The sequence below is a fragment of the Pocillopora damicornis genome, chromosome 14 (genome assembly GCF_964200805.1).
Source record: "Pocillopora damicornis chromosome 14, jaPocDami1.2, whole genome shotgun sequence".
Classification (NCBI taxonomy): domain Eukaryota; kingdom Metazoa; phylum Cnidaria; class Anthozoa; order Scleractinia; family Pocilloporidae; genus Pocillopora; species Pocillopora damicornis.
In genome coordinates, this window is record NC_142683.1 from 14,909,198 (window position 1) to 14,924,020 (window position 14,823).

General features: G+C 37.5%; 1 protein-coding gene across 4 annotated transcripts; it reads right to left on the reverse strand.

Moving 5' to 3' along the window:
- Positions 1-783: 783 nt before the first annotated feature.
- LOC113682181 (uncharacterized) lies at positions 784-14,206 on the reverse strand. Of its 4 annotated transcripts, none has more exons than XM_089193717.1 (12): positions 13,860-14,206; positions 12,494-12,535; positions 11,219-11,494; positions 10,009-10,077; positions 8,489-9,615; positions 7,698-7,784; positions 6,971-7,096; positions 5,907-6,036; positions 4,653-4,726; positions 3,870-3,982; positions 3,246-3,407; positions 784-2,282 (listed from the first exon to the last, which is right to left on the reverse strand). In XM_089193717.1, exons 1-12 carry the CDS (start codon positions 14,107-14,109, stop codon positions 2,192-2,194), a joined length of 2,547 nt encoding a protein of 848 aa, XP_089049843.1. In that variant the 5' UTR covers positions 14,110-14,206; the 3' UTR covers positions 784-2,191. The 4 variants fall into 4 exon arrangements, with proteins under 4 accessions (XP_089049843.1, XP_089049842.1, XP_089049840.1 ...); XM_089193716.1 differs by having other exon boundaries at positions 11,219-11,497; XM_089193714.1 differs by having other exon boundaries at positions 8,489-9,618; positions 11,219-11,497.
- Between the last annotated feature and the right edge of the window lie 617 nt (positions 14,207-14,823).

Sequence of the window (14,823 nt, forward strand, 5' to 3'; positions counted from 1 at the left end):
AAAGCTTATGCTTTTTCATCTCCGCACTGAATTTGTAATTATATAACTTATGCGGATAACACGTAGTTTTCTTACGGGCGGTACCTTAAGTACGCCCCTTCTTCTTCGAATTTTCTGTTTACTCTGTTGTTATGTAACAATCTTCTAAGGCTATTTTCTCGTAAACTATCTTTTCAAGCGTAATTTCAATTCTGCCAATAGGTTAACTATAATTTTTATAGTATCAATCTTGTCTTTGTTCTGGCCGATCTTAACCGTAAAATTAAGAAATTTAAGGTAGAAGACGATCTTGTGATTGCGTAAAAAATTCGAAGGTGCATACTTAGTATACAGCAACTGTCGTACTTACTCTAACGTGATTCGCTGGCTGAAACGGAGCGATCGCGATGTAAGAAGATTGACAGTTTAGAAGTGTCATCTTTGGTGTCACCTTTATAAGCTGGTGCACAGCATCTTTCAATCAGAGAATATAGCAAGACAGAACAGTGTGGACTTATGTCCAAAGAAATAGGTAATAAAGAAAGTTCAAATGAGTGTTAGAGAGTCATTCTTCTAACAATATTCAATAGTATGTCTGGTGCGCTTACTATTTATCTCTCGAGCCAGTTTCCTTCCACGTCAGGAAACTGCTATTTTTCTTCTCTGGTCACAGAGTGAAAGATACTCTTCGACTTACGTTTTCACCCTTTACACCCTAACGTCAGTAAGCATATTCTCCATACTGTTCTCTAGACATCTCCTCAGGTGATGACAGGGAGAATCTGATTACCAATCAAAAGCTTCTTTAGTAGGTGATCATTTCTTTTATTCTTGTGACCCTGATGAGTAATTCAGGGGCTGATAATGTAACGAGAACTTATATGCTGATCACCCTCAAGGGTTAAAGGGTTAAAGCAATTATCCGGGATTGCATTAGTTTTACTTTACTCCGCTCTGTGATTGGTCCACAAAACTTGCGCCACTTTTTTAACCAATCACTGACGCAAAACTAAAACCAATCACGACTTGGTCGCCCGCGTTTTCCCGCGCTTTAGGCGGCTTGGCTGTATTTACTTCGAGTTCTCATTCGCTCTTCAGGGAATTTCCCTTTCTCTTGATTGGCTCTTGCGCCAATAGAAAAGCGCTCTGACGCAAATTAAGCCAACTACCCTCTCATACACTCATCTCAATTTATGGCTGATACTGTTGTGCTTTGAGGTCAGCGGTAACTGTCGACAAAATTGGGCCCCTCCCTAAAAATTACGTCCTGCACGTGCTACTTTAAAAGAAACCGCGAAAAACAATGTATCACTGAGAAGCTTATTAACAATAGATGCTGAAAAGATTAGACTTTTTAATACTATTTGTTTTGGTAGGCACGTGTAAGCCTTTCCAGGCGTACCTTACGTTCTTTTAAAGATTTTGTAAAATTTTTTTCAAATAAAAAGAATTCTAAAAAAAGTGTGAACACTTTGACCAGATTTTGTTGACAGTAACCTTTAAAAGAAACCTTCTTCACCCAAAGGCTGAATTCCTCGCGTGGTTAACAGCTTCTAGAATGAAATACCTAACAAGACCACATGAAACTCCATATCTCCCAAATCTGATCAACATCTGAATTCTCCTTACAAAATCTATACTATATCCAGCAAATGTGTGAAGAGAATACACAAACTGATCAGCTGGAGGATATAAAGTTCACAGAACACCAACTTCTCGTCATTATTTAAAAAAAAGAAATAAATGACCCTTAAAAGTGAGAATTACAAATCAGGTATGGGTAGGTAAGTGTTGCACTGTCTAACGTCTCTTAATAACAAATTCTATTCGTTTCTTTCGACCATAGACTATAAGTTACATTCCAAAGGCGGTCGTTTCTCATCTTCTTTAAAAGGATATATGCCATCGATTTCATATAACATCCCTAGAGTCGAGGTCAGAGAGCATCCACAACGCGGAGATTGAAAATTGCGAACGCCACGAGGGATAGTGTGCGACTTCCATATATTATAACTGATCAATTGATCATGTAGTCCTTGTTGCAAAAGGCACAGTTTCCTGAATACAGTGTCAATAACACGTCCCAACACATTATCACAATTAACGAGATCAAGTCTTCTCTCGTGACTAATCTTCACAGCAAGTTTACATAACTTATCTATCGCGAATTTTGATGTTCGTTAGCCACCAGCATTGTCTTGTGACGAGACATTCAAAAAACTTCCATCATTTCTTCAAGTGAAAACTGCACGAAAGGATCATCTTTCAATAGCTCAGCGGCAGTGGGACGAATTTCTTGTTTTCTACAACAACAACAAAATGTAAATTAAACGTTAAGCTACTCTACATCGTACCTCGAATCGAGTTAAAATGCAATCCTGTTGGTCAGAAGAACGTTCAAATTAATTTCATGGTGAAAATGATGACGATAATTACAATAATGACGATAGTGATAGTAACAATGATCATGATAATAATTACGACAAAGGTAACGATGATGAAATGATAATAATAATAATAATAATAGTTATAATGATACTGATAATAATTTATAACAAAGGTAACGATAATAAAATGATGATAATAATAATAATAAAAAAGATGATACTGATAACAATTATAACAAAGGTAACGATGATAAAATGATGATAATGATAATAATCATAATGATGATGATGATGATGATAATGATAACGACGATGATGATGATAATGATGATGATGATGATGATAATAAAAGATGATAATGATAATAATCATGACCCAGGGTAACAATACAGAAATGATAATAAAAAAACAATAATGACGACGAGAATGTCAATATCAAAACGATAGCCAAATAGATAAATACATAATTAAAAACTATTTTGCCACTCCACGTGGGTTTCTTGAGCAACAGATCACATTTTCTACCATTTTACCGTTATAATAACCACGAAAAAACAAGAAAAGCCTTTACACGAGAACACGCGAAAAGTTTATAAATCACTCATTTCCGGCGCGTGACTTACAAACGTTTCGAGCATCCTCCCGACATCTTAAGTGGGTATGATGCCAGTGCACCGATAAAACGTACTCTCTACTGCTTTTATTTTAAAAAAAAACTTAAATGCCTCAATATTATATGGTTTTACCAGTGCAACAACCATGGGATTTTGACCAATCAGGGCGCTCGTAATATCTCAGTGATTTCAAAATAAGCTGGTGAACCAACAGAGAGATGTGGTGCAGGGGTTAAACAAAATTATTTAAAGTGAGACCATATACCTGAGGCATTTCTCAATAAATCCAAAAGCAATGGATGTACAGTCCTTCGGTGGCTCAACTTCGTGGTTGACAATCTTAAACATTTTTGCTGGCATCAATAAGTGTTCATTGAACATGGGCGGTTTGGTTGTCAACATCTCGACTACAGTGCAACCCACACTCCTTAAAAAATGATGTGATAATTCAATTAATATATACAAGAAGAAATTTCAGCGTACTCACTGGCTGAGAGCCAATCAATTAATCCTATATAGTGCAAAAAATTTGAAAATAAGTGTAAAACGTAGAAATTTATACTACTAAAAAGCAATACCTTCATTTCAAGATAACATTAATCCTTTTTCAGCTTCTTTTTCCCTTTCTGAAAATATTTCTATTTAATTACTGAACCGTTTGCACAGAAAATATTTTGGACTTTTGCCTCTGCTGTTGTCAAAGCTCCATCATACATCATACACGATCTATTAACGAACAGGCAAACGGCAACATGGAATATATTTGTTAAATGATGGTAGATTTGCGAGCTCTTTCAAGAAAATAGTTCACTAAAATTTCCAAGGAAAAAAAACTGATACACCATTTAACTGAAATCCATTATCTTTCAAAAAGTATCAGAACTAATACCAAATATCAGTTTTCCTTCCATAGGGTTGATCAGAGAGCATTTCCGGGCTTGTCCAATGAAAAGAAGCCACGTTTCCTTGAGTCACTCTTCCACCGGTGACGGTTTTCAGTGCCTGTACATTCATGACATTAACTTGTATTTGAGGATAACCTTAAATTGAGTGTCTAAGTTCCCGTATCTCTATTAGCTACCCCTCTCTATAAGTACGAAACTCCTTCTTAACCCTCATCTAAACCATCAAGATTGGAAGAATCTCTCCTTTTTTCTCACCAGTATCCATATTTATGAAATTTTCAACTCTGGAAGTAGCACTTCTAGTATTCTGATTCGTTCACTCAACTCCGGTTATCAGCTCATATTCCGAGTCACCTTCGATAGAAATGCATTACGCCAACTGTTGCGGAGCTGAAAAAAGGCTCCAATATCCACACGTTCAGGATTTGATGAGATTTAATAACACAATTATTCAATTCTTACTTGTTGGATATTTACCATCTCATATCCAACGCGCGCTCATGAAATAAATGTTAAATATTCCTGGGTGGAGAGAGGCACCGTTACTTAACCAAGCACATATTGTAATGACTCAGCCAGATCTCAGTCTCTTAAGCTGGTATCCACCACCCTAACCAGTAGACCACCCGATATCTTGGAGCGAGGAAAGATTTTAAACTGCAAACATAACCTCTAAAGACTCTACTTTCAAATTTAATCAATCAATAACAAACCAACCAACAAAATGAGGATCAAACAACAATGGAAAGAACAGAATATTTGCTTACTGTCATGACTTTTGAGATTCCAAAATCAGCAAGTTTTATGTTCTGTTGTTGCCCATCTAGCAGAACATTTGCACCTAACATAATAGAAATAACAATGATGAGTAATGGTAATAGGAGTAAGTGGAGTCCAATTCGGCCAGTAATCAATACCAGTGATTAACAAAATCGGACTAGTGCGAGGTGTTGGTCCGATTTGTTCATTAGGAGTATGATTACAAACAGGATTGGACGACACGAAGTCCTGTTACCAATTACTTTTAACTATTAGAATTTCCGAAAAGAAAACAAACCATGCAAATAAGTCAAAATTGACAATGGGAAATACCTTCCATAACGACATTAACTTTTTAAAAAAATTTCTCAGTTTGTAGGGTAATTGGTTGTTGCTATGGTTATTGCAATCAATTCTGTGATTGGTCGGTTTAGCTGAGTGGTCTTCATATAATTGGTTGCTTAACTGTCTTAATACAGGATATTGGATTACAGCCAGTTGTTCGATTACAACTCCACAGAATAATAATATTACAGAACCAGAAAAATAAAGCAGGAACTGAACCAATCACAGTTGAGGAATTTGTAATAGTTATGATTATAATAGTAGTAGTAGAAACAATAGTAATTATGACAATTGCAATAATAGCAATGACAAAAATGAAGTAAAAATAAAGATATTTACAGTAAAACCAATAATAATATAATGATAATAGTGATGACAAAATTGACATTTTGGGCATCCATAGAAACCTTTTTAAAAGGGGAAGGGGATAGACTGGATCAATATCAGTATCTGGGCAACTGCCCATCTACCCCTCCCCTAGCCTAACAACAGCCAATTGATAACAAGTTAGGGTTAATGTTGGGTTAGGGGAGGGGTAGGTGAGCAGTCGCCCAGATACTGATATTGATACGATAGACTTAACACTTTGTCCCCTAAGAGTGACCAGCATCTGCTTTCTCCTTACAATGTCACCCCTGAATCATACATTAAGGTCAGGAGAATAAAGAAAATAATCACCAACAAAAGGAGCTTTTGATTGTTAAACAAACTCTCCTTGTCAGCACTTTAAGAAATGTATGAAGACCAGTGTGGAGAATATGCACATTGATGTTAAGGTTTTAAGGGTAAAATAACCAATTTTAACTCAAGAGGGAATAAGAATGGCTGAGGATGGGAAAGATTAACACAGATTATCAAGAGTAAAGAAATTTTCAATGTAAGCTAAATTTTTCTAGCATAGCTTCTCTCAAAATAACCTTTGATATCCTTGTGAATAATTCCCTTGCCGTGGAGGAATTCAACCCCAATAAGCATTTGCCAGGTAAACTTTCTGACAAGCAGCTCTTCCAAGGGTCCTTTCTGTCTTAACATGTCCTCCACAGAACCCTGCAAAAAGAGAGGTGATTAACATTTAGGCTCCACAGTGTTTAAACTGGTGCCTCCCAGAGACTAGTAAATAAATCTTTTCCTGACTAATTCAAGACACTATCCCACAAAAAAGGGTAAGAGGAACTTATCGGAGCCAGAGCAATATTTTTGCAGTGCTACAGTGACAAATTCCCACTCTATACACAGTGTAACTTTTAATAATAACCTGAATTTATGCCTTTTCTGATTTGTCACTGTCTAAAGTCTATCAGTCTATCTTCTCCTTCCAGGAAAGCACGGATGGCTTCTATCATTAACTATGAGCAATTAATTGTGGTTATCATGAACCTGAGTGTCCACAACACTATTGGGCCTTGACACTCATTGCTGATGCTATTCAGGTGTCAATGTTTTTGCAATCTATTGACCTTAGTAAGATTTTAATACCAATTTATCATCTGTCTTAACCCTCTTCACTCTAACATAAGAATGCATATTCTCCATACTGTTTACTATACATTCTCAAAGGTGTTGATAAGGTGAATTTGCTTAACAATCAAGAGCTTCTTAAGTGGTGATCATTTCCTTTATTCTTGGGACCTTATGTGGGATTCAGGGGATGTTATTGTAAGGAGAAATTAGATGCTTGTCACTCGGGGTCAAAGAGTGAGGAAATTTGCCAAACTATGAAGGCGTTTAACCAAGGTCATTAATTAAAAATAATTAGCTCCCAATCAACTTGATGTTCACCTCCTCCACTGATTTTAATCTTTTAAACTTACTGAGTGGACAGCATCTAATTTCTCCATTCATTAAGGCCAGGAGAATAAAGAAAATGATCGCCAACCTAAAAATGCTCTGATAGTAAAACAAATTCTCCCTGTCAGTACCAAAGTAATGTAGAGAGAGGAGTATAGAGAATATTGATCCTGATGTTGAGGTTAAACCTCACCCCTTCCATGTACTCCAGAAACAACAACATAGTGTTTTGCTTCTCCTCTGCATAGAGGAACTGCACAATGTATTTGTGCTTTACATCTGAAAGAACTGTTACTTCATTTTCAACTGCCCTTCTTTGCTAAAATTTACAAGAACAACAACAGCAACAAATTAATGATGAAACAGGAAGTTTCCTTAAGGCAGCTTACATGAGCACTTAACATGACATAACCTAGACTCCGATGTGGAGAAGCATACCAATAGACATGAAAAAAATAAGAGTTTTACCAATTTCTAAAGCAGGAATAACAACCTTAACAAAATATTTTTTGAATATTTAGTTTCAAAATGACACATTTCACTTAAAATATATTTTATTTGGATTGTAGCTGTACACATTAGTTGCTGGCATTTCCACTGGGGTAGAAGCTTCGACTTGCAACACTGAAACTGTTACAGTTGACAAAAATTTTTCCACTTCAAGCCAAGAAATAATCCCTACAGGTGAGCTGAAAAGAGGCCAGCAAAAATTCAGGATTCCACAAGATTTGGTCCCACGACTCCCAGATGCTAATTGGGCATCATGACCAGCTGAACCACAAAAACATAAGTCAAAATAGTGGCAAATTTTAGAGGGTTCTTTGTCTCAGTACAGGAATCTGATCCCAGTTAAATGAAGTGCAAAAATCCTATTATTATTTAATTAACAAACAGTTGATGAAAATTTGCATACTATGCACCTTTTGAGTTTCCTCATGGTTTGTTCCAAGATCACACATTTTAACTGCCATTTTTTCCCCAGTCTTTTTGCACTGACAGAGGTAAACCTAAACATCAATGTAAGTGTTCAACAAACAGAGGTCAGGGCATTTTTTTAATGTCTTTACCAAAAGCTAACCCATGGTAAACATCTAGCAACCCAAAACTACTCAACAAAACTAATGTGTTGGAAAAGTATCAAAAATCATTTTGTTTGACTCATGACAAACATGGTTCAAACAAGTGAATTAAGGGGGTAAGTTCCTGAAGAAACTGTGGTGCTGTGTCCGTGTGGGAGTATAACACGGTAATTCTAGTCTTATCCACCCAGTTGATAAATGTAAATTGGCCACTGTAGAGCATTGAAAGCTGATATTTCAAGGGTTAACCCTTCTTCAGAGCCCTTCGTCGCTCTGATGAAGGGCTAACACTTGAAACTTCAGCTTTGAAACTCTTGATGGTCAGGCCAATTAACATAATCAACTCTGTTGATAAAACCAAAATGATCAGGGTTTAAACAAGGTTTGAGTTACAATTTGGCCACAGGGGAACAGTTTCTCCCCTTGCTAAAATGACAAGGAATCATTTTTTTAAATTATTATTACCAAGGTCCTTCTGGATAACAGCCATGTAGCTGCATGGGCCACCCTGGCTAAATAAAATTTTATCTTATCTTACCTTATTTTAGGAAGGGGAAGGGGAGGGCAAGTGTTGTACATCAAGTGTCCACCAACAATACATTTAATCATGGATGCAAATGAAAAATCTGTACCTTAGCAAAACCACCAGATCCTATCATTTTGATAGGCTCATACTTCACAGGATCCAAAAAATTACCCATAGCGGAAACCTGTACTTTGAGACCAGCAGTGGCTGGGATGCCTGTACTGATGCTTCCATTAGGAGGATGATCTATGGCATCCAGTCCAGCAGACCCTACTGATGCAGAGTGCTCCTGAACCTGTCTTGCAGTTGAACTAGAAGGTCCCTGCGTTACAGCATCTGGTGAAAGCGGAGATTGAAGAGAGGGATTTTCCATGCTGGGTTGAGAGACTTGTACAGGATAACCAAGGGATGGGTCAGCCAGTGATGAATCAGTCTGTAGCCTCTGATTTGATGTATCACTAAAAGGGAGAGGATTACTGAACCCTGAGGCAGTTGTTGGTTCTTGGGGTACTCCATTGCCAACATTTGAAGTCACTGAAGGTCTGTGAGATGCACTCTCAGATGGGAAAGCTGGAGGTAAAGGCTGAAAAGAGGGATTCACCATTGTGCTTTGAGGAAGTGGCCCAGGAGAGGAAACAGATCGGTCTATGCTAGGTTGAGAGATTTGTGCAGGATAAGGAATAGATGGATTGACAACAATTGAGTCACTATGTGATCTTTGACTTCTTGTAACAGATGGAACTGCTGAGGTTGAAGAGTGAGGAGGGGGATTTTGCCCAGTGCCTGAATGAAGTGGCCCGTAATAGCGAAGGTTTGGGTTGGCATATGAACCCCCTTGATATGTTGGAGCAACCCTTTGCAAGGGCAAACCAGTCAGGTTAGGATGACTGGAAATGGCCTGCATTGCTGAGGGGGTTGGAGTTGTTTCATTATCCTGTGCAGAAAGGGTAGGTTGTTGCCGAATTGATGAATCCTGTCCACCTACAGAGGCCTGCTGAGTGGAGAAAGGTAGAGAAACTTGACTGGGTTGATCCCAACCACCAATAAAGGATGGATCCAAACCACTTGTGGTGACTGGTGGGGCAGAGAAAGGTGGAAAGCTTTGATTTGGTGGAGTCCAGGATGGTACTGGTCTCAGACTACTATATTCTGCTTGCTCTCCAGGGACACGTTGTGGAGGATAATTTGGCAAGACATGGCCCATGTCATTTAAGTTTGGAAAAGGCCTCTGTTCTGCTGTGAAGGAAAATTATTGATTTTAACAATTAAGTATGCTTGCAATATTGCCCAAAGCAAAGTGACCTTGAATATAAAGACTGCTGAGACACAATTATCAAAACTAAGACATGTAACTTGATGTGAAGGATGATGTTAATCGGTGAATGACCCAACCATACTCATACAAAAAGAACTCTGAGTGCTTGCAATAGGAGTTCAACCTTTGACCTTCTGATTAGTACTTCAGACGCTCTACCACTGTTAAGTGCCTTCCACTGAATAACATAATTTTTTTCATATTTTATAGCTTAAAATGTGATTTGGAGTTTTTGAGGTTGAATAACTAAAATGGAAAAAAAAAATGCAAAGACTTGGTCTTCAATTATGATATTTGAGTGCAAAACAAACCTATTTCAGTCTGGTATTCATGTTCCACTGCAGCATCAATCTCTTCTTGCTGCTTCTTCAATGCATAATCTGTACAGAGAAAGACATCACTCTTAACCCTTTAACTCCAGGAAGTGAATAACAAGTAACTTTGCACTATAATATCGGATCAATATCAGTATCTGGGCAACTGCTCACCTACCCCTCCCCTAACTCAACAACAGTCAATTGACAACAAGTTAAGGTTAATGTTGAGTTAGGGGAGGGGTAAGTGGGTAGTTGCCCAGATACTGATATTGATCCATTATCTGTACATTATCCTGTAAACAAGTAATGAAAATACTCAAACTTATCAAGTAGAAGTTGGCCTCTTGATCTAACACCAAATTCTTGCTGGTAATTCACAAGGAAATGTGTTGCAGCAAGTGGGGAGAATTGGCATCAGATCTTGGGACTCTATGGGTTAAGAATCAACCACATACACACTAACTGACTGCAAAATTTCACCTCAAAATGAGGTATCAAACATTTCCATTAATTTATTACAAAATATTTATCATGAGCTCTGGCCATTAAAGAATTGTTGGACCCTTTAACTCTTGATGTTGTTATGTACAGTGAATGAGGCCATGGTGAGAATTAAGAGCCAGACATTTTCCCCTGCAGCCTTAACTAATTCAGTCAAGAAGAATTTTATCATATGGCCATGGGCCTTTTTCTTTTCTCCTTTTAACTCATGGCTCTCAGAGCTGTACAGCTTTGCATCATCCTAATCAGATGATTGTATACAGCCCACACCTGTTTTTTTTTCTTCTAAATTTTTTCTACACTAAATATTAACCATTGCAGGAAGCTTCCACTGGTTGAACAACCAAAACAATGCATATTAAAAAAACTTCCTGATGAAGGAGATTTGCTGTCTGGAAAATATGGGAAAAAAATTTGGATCATGTGCTGAAGTGTGGCTACCACTTCCGTCACCAAATAATTAGCCTTTTGATTGCAGGATTCTGTAATCTAACACACATGCAGTAGTGCCAACTTCAAAGCATCAGATGTTCCACCATGGCAGAACACACAAAATTCCAGTTCCCACATAGCTGATATTGGTATCAATTTTTTCTTACACAAGATGCTTCATGTCTGCCATAAGATTTTAACTAAAAGGGTCACTTTTGATAATTCATTGATACTTTGTTCCATCAGTGGAGCTTTCTTTTTGAGATGATACCTCTCACTCTTTCAGACAAATCTCGTCTTCCTATAAGCTCAAGGGCTTTCCGTAATGCCTTCATTGTTGCGTCGCCAGTTTTTCTTTTCTTCCACTCTTCAAACATTCCCACGCCTTTTTCTACAACTTTCCGATGTTCTGAGTCAATGTTGCCTATGACACCTTCTGTAAGACCAAGACGTCTTCCCAACATTTTCCAGCTTGTGCTCAGATCTTCAACAAGATTGTAGACTAAATCTCCAGGCACAGGCTTGTCATCCCAACTATTTGGCTGTGCTGCTGTGTTGCCAAAAACAAAGAAGAAAGAAATAATTTGAACCTTGATTATCCAGACTCATAAGGATTGGGCTAAAAAGTCCAGATATTTTCAGGAGTCCAGATAATCACAAATAAGAATGCTAATGAACCAAACCTAAAGCTGAATACCAATCACTTAAATCACCATATCATGTGCATCATCGTCAACTGACAATTGGCAAAAGTTAATATCTGACTGACACATTGTTAATATTTGCCTAAAGTATTTTCAAAAAGTCATTAAAGCTAACCAAAAACCTTTCACAGCCTAAACAGATGACATAACTCAGTTTGTTTCAAGCTGCTACTGCATGTGCATGTCACCTATTCTACATAGTGCAACATTCTTTGAAGCTCCATCAGTAGAATAATGCCAATATTGATTAAATACATGAGCACTATTTGATGGGAAAAAGTTCTCACAGATCTCAAATGTGACTAATTGGCATTCATAAAAAAAAGGAACAGAAAAAAAAGGCACTAATCGAGATCCAATTAATTGAGGTTTGACTGCAGACAAAAATCTTGCAGAAATGGGGGTGTTTGTTGAATTTCAGTAAACACTTGTCTAAGGGATTTGTACAAGGAACACACCAGCAAAATTTTATCAGAAGTGGACAGTCTGGCATAATTCATTGGAATCTGTGCAAAACTGAGATAACAGGTTTTAACATTTTCATATAGATACCATACAAAGATGTTCATGACCTGGAATTTTACCACTTTTAAATTAAATTAAGGTCATTCCATTCAAGATTTAACCCTTTAACTCCCATGACTGACCAAAACAGAACTTTCTTTCATACAATAATAAGCATATGGGCAATGAGAATGAAGAAAACTAATTCAGGGGAGTATTATCTGATCTAAAACAAAATCTCCAAACTGACATCAAAATAATTGTATGGCATACAGTAAGGAGAATTACTAGTGAGATCTTTGGAGTGAAAGGGTTGATACAGGTTTGTGTGTACTTACATGCTACAAGTCCTTGATTAATCTGCGGTGCCATCTCATTTTCTGAAAATAAATGAAAATAAGACATTGTTTTGATCTGAAAATTGATACAAAAGCTTTGTTTGACACTTTTTACTTTAAGGTTATGTACCATCAAATTAAACCTTACTCTCCCCTCTCCTGAGTGGAGAATATGCTGAAGATTTTTGGTGTAAATTTAACAAGCATATCAGTCTCAGATCACAGAATTTAATGAACTAAGAAATAAACTAACACAACATTTGGTTCAACATTGTTTCCTTGACAGCAGCAGAACCCATTAAGCCTTAAGACAGTGACACACTGCGCAATTTTTTTTGTCAATTTTGGCAAATTGGATTGCTGCGATCAGCATGCCAGATATCAATGATTTTATACTCTGATTGCAGCACCAGGCACACCGGGTAAATTTTGCTGACTGCTGCCATTGGCATATAAAATTACCAATAGTGTCGCCAGCTTTAACTTTTTTACAGCCAAGGGTTTCAATAAAAGCCAATAACTGGCAGTCTACTGCTGCCTATAAGATCAGTCACTTCCATCTGATTAGCCTACAGGCACTCTTTTTGATACTCAAAATTCTTTCCAAGCTCCTACATTCAAATTTTTTTCTAGGGTAGCTGGCCCCTTACATACATACATACATACATAATTTATTTAAGTAGGTTAGAAAAGGGCAGCCAAACTTGAAAGGCTGATATGGACCTTACCCCTTGGGAGAAACATCTCACTAACTGCCTCATTACCCTGTCCAATTACAAGTAGGATGTATACACTGTCCTATTACCTCTCAAATCAGGCTGGTTATAACCAATCATGTTCGATAACTTTTTTCTATTTTTGATTATATGTGGTACTGGTAAGTAAAAGGAGTGATTAGCTATTATGTGGCAGGAGAAGAAATGTATACGGCTGACCTGTGACATCAACTTTCAGACCCTTCAATTAACCACTTTGGCCTCTTGTCAGCTTTAAGAGTAGAATTTTGAAGCCCCTGGTATATCTTACATATCAGATTATTGTGTAAAGTATCTCAGATGCTGTATGAACCGGGATTTGTGACAAGAAGAAGAGGCTATTTAGTAATTCCGCGGGCGGAAGTGGATTTTTCAATCAAACCGATGTTATACTTTCCAATCGAGCTCTTAAACTCGTACGTACAGAGAAACAGAAGATTAAAAGCAATGGATCTCACTCCCTACGTAGCAAAGCGCTGTATTTAAAGTTACTTTCACATTTCTTACTACCGTCCGTAAAATTGGCTCAGTGACATCCACGGACTGATTACAACTTACGTTTTACGACTTCATTGTACGATCAACCAACCCAAGAACGTAAATATCCTTACCTTGAATCCCTAAAAGTCTATTCCTCAAGTCATTTCTATTGATAGCAATAAGTTTTGAAGCCAAAAAATCGCGATTCTCTTCCGAAAGCAAGTTCAGACGTTCAAGCTCTGAGAAGAACTCGAATGCACGAGTAATTTTCTCTGCTTTTCCTGCCGGAATTACTTCTTTGCAGAGATATTTAAGCCCAGTTACATCTTCAGACGTTAAATGATTTGAAATATTCAACAGAAGTGCTCGATAATCACTCATTTTACTATGTTATCGAGCTAATCCATCAACTACCAATTCTTTCGAAGACATCATAGTTTGCAAATTTCGATCAGGGAACTACACCGCACGCAGAAAAGGATTATGGGATGCAACGTCACCTTCTTCCGGTTTTTGCTCAACAAAACAGAATAAACTCTTGGAATGGACTCATGGAATGAAGAATTGAGCTGCTGAATGCCAGTAAATAGGCCTGTCCCTCCTGTGCTCGAAAAATGCTGAAAAAGTTCTTACCAGAATGCCAAAAAGTTTCCAAAAAATTGCCGACAATCCCAAATTTTCTAGTTGAAGTTCTTGATACTTTATTGCTTACATTGGTCACGAAATGTGGCTGGAAACGTAGCTTCTAAGAGTTACTGGGAAATATAGGCGAGATTTCAGGATACTCTTGCTACACATGGTTCACTTGACATCTTTCCGAACGATATGAGGGAATTTGATAGGTTACGCTTTCAAAAGGTTGTTAAACATTCGAGAAAATCGCATAAATTGCTCTTCCGGATTGTAGTAAAGTTTTTTATCAAATCGTCGACTCTCTCTTACTTGATATGTACTCTAAACGTTTATTGCTGCTTTTCCTGCCGGAATTACTTCTTTGCAGAGATATTTAAGCCCAGTTATATCTTCAGACGTTGAATGATTTGAAATATTCAACAGAAGTGCTTGATAATCACTCATTTTACTACGTTATCGAGC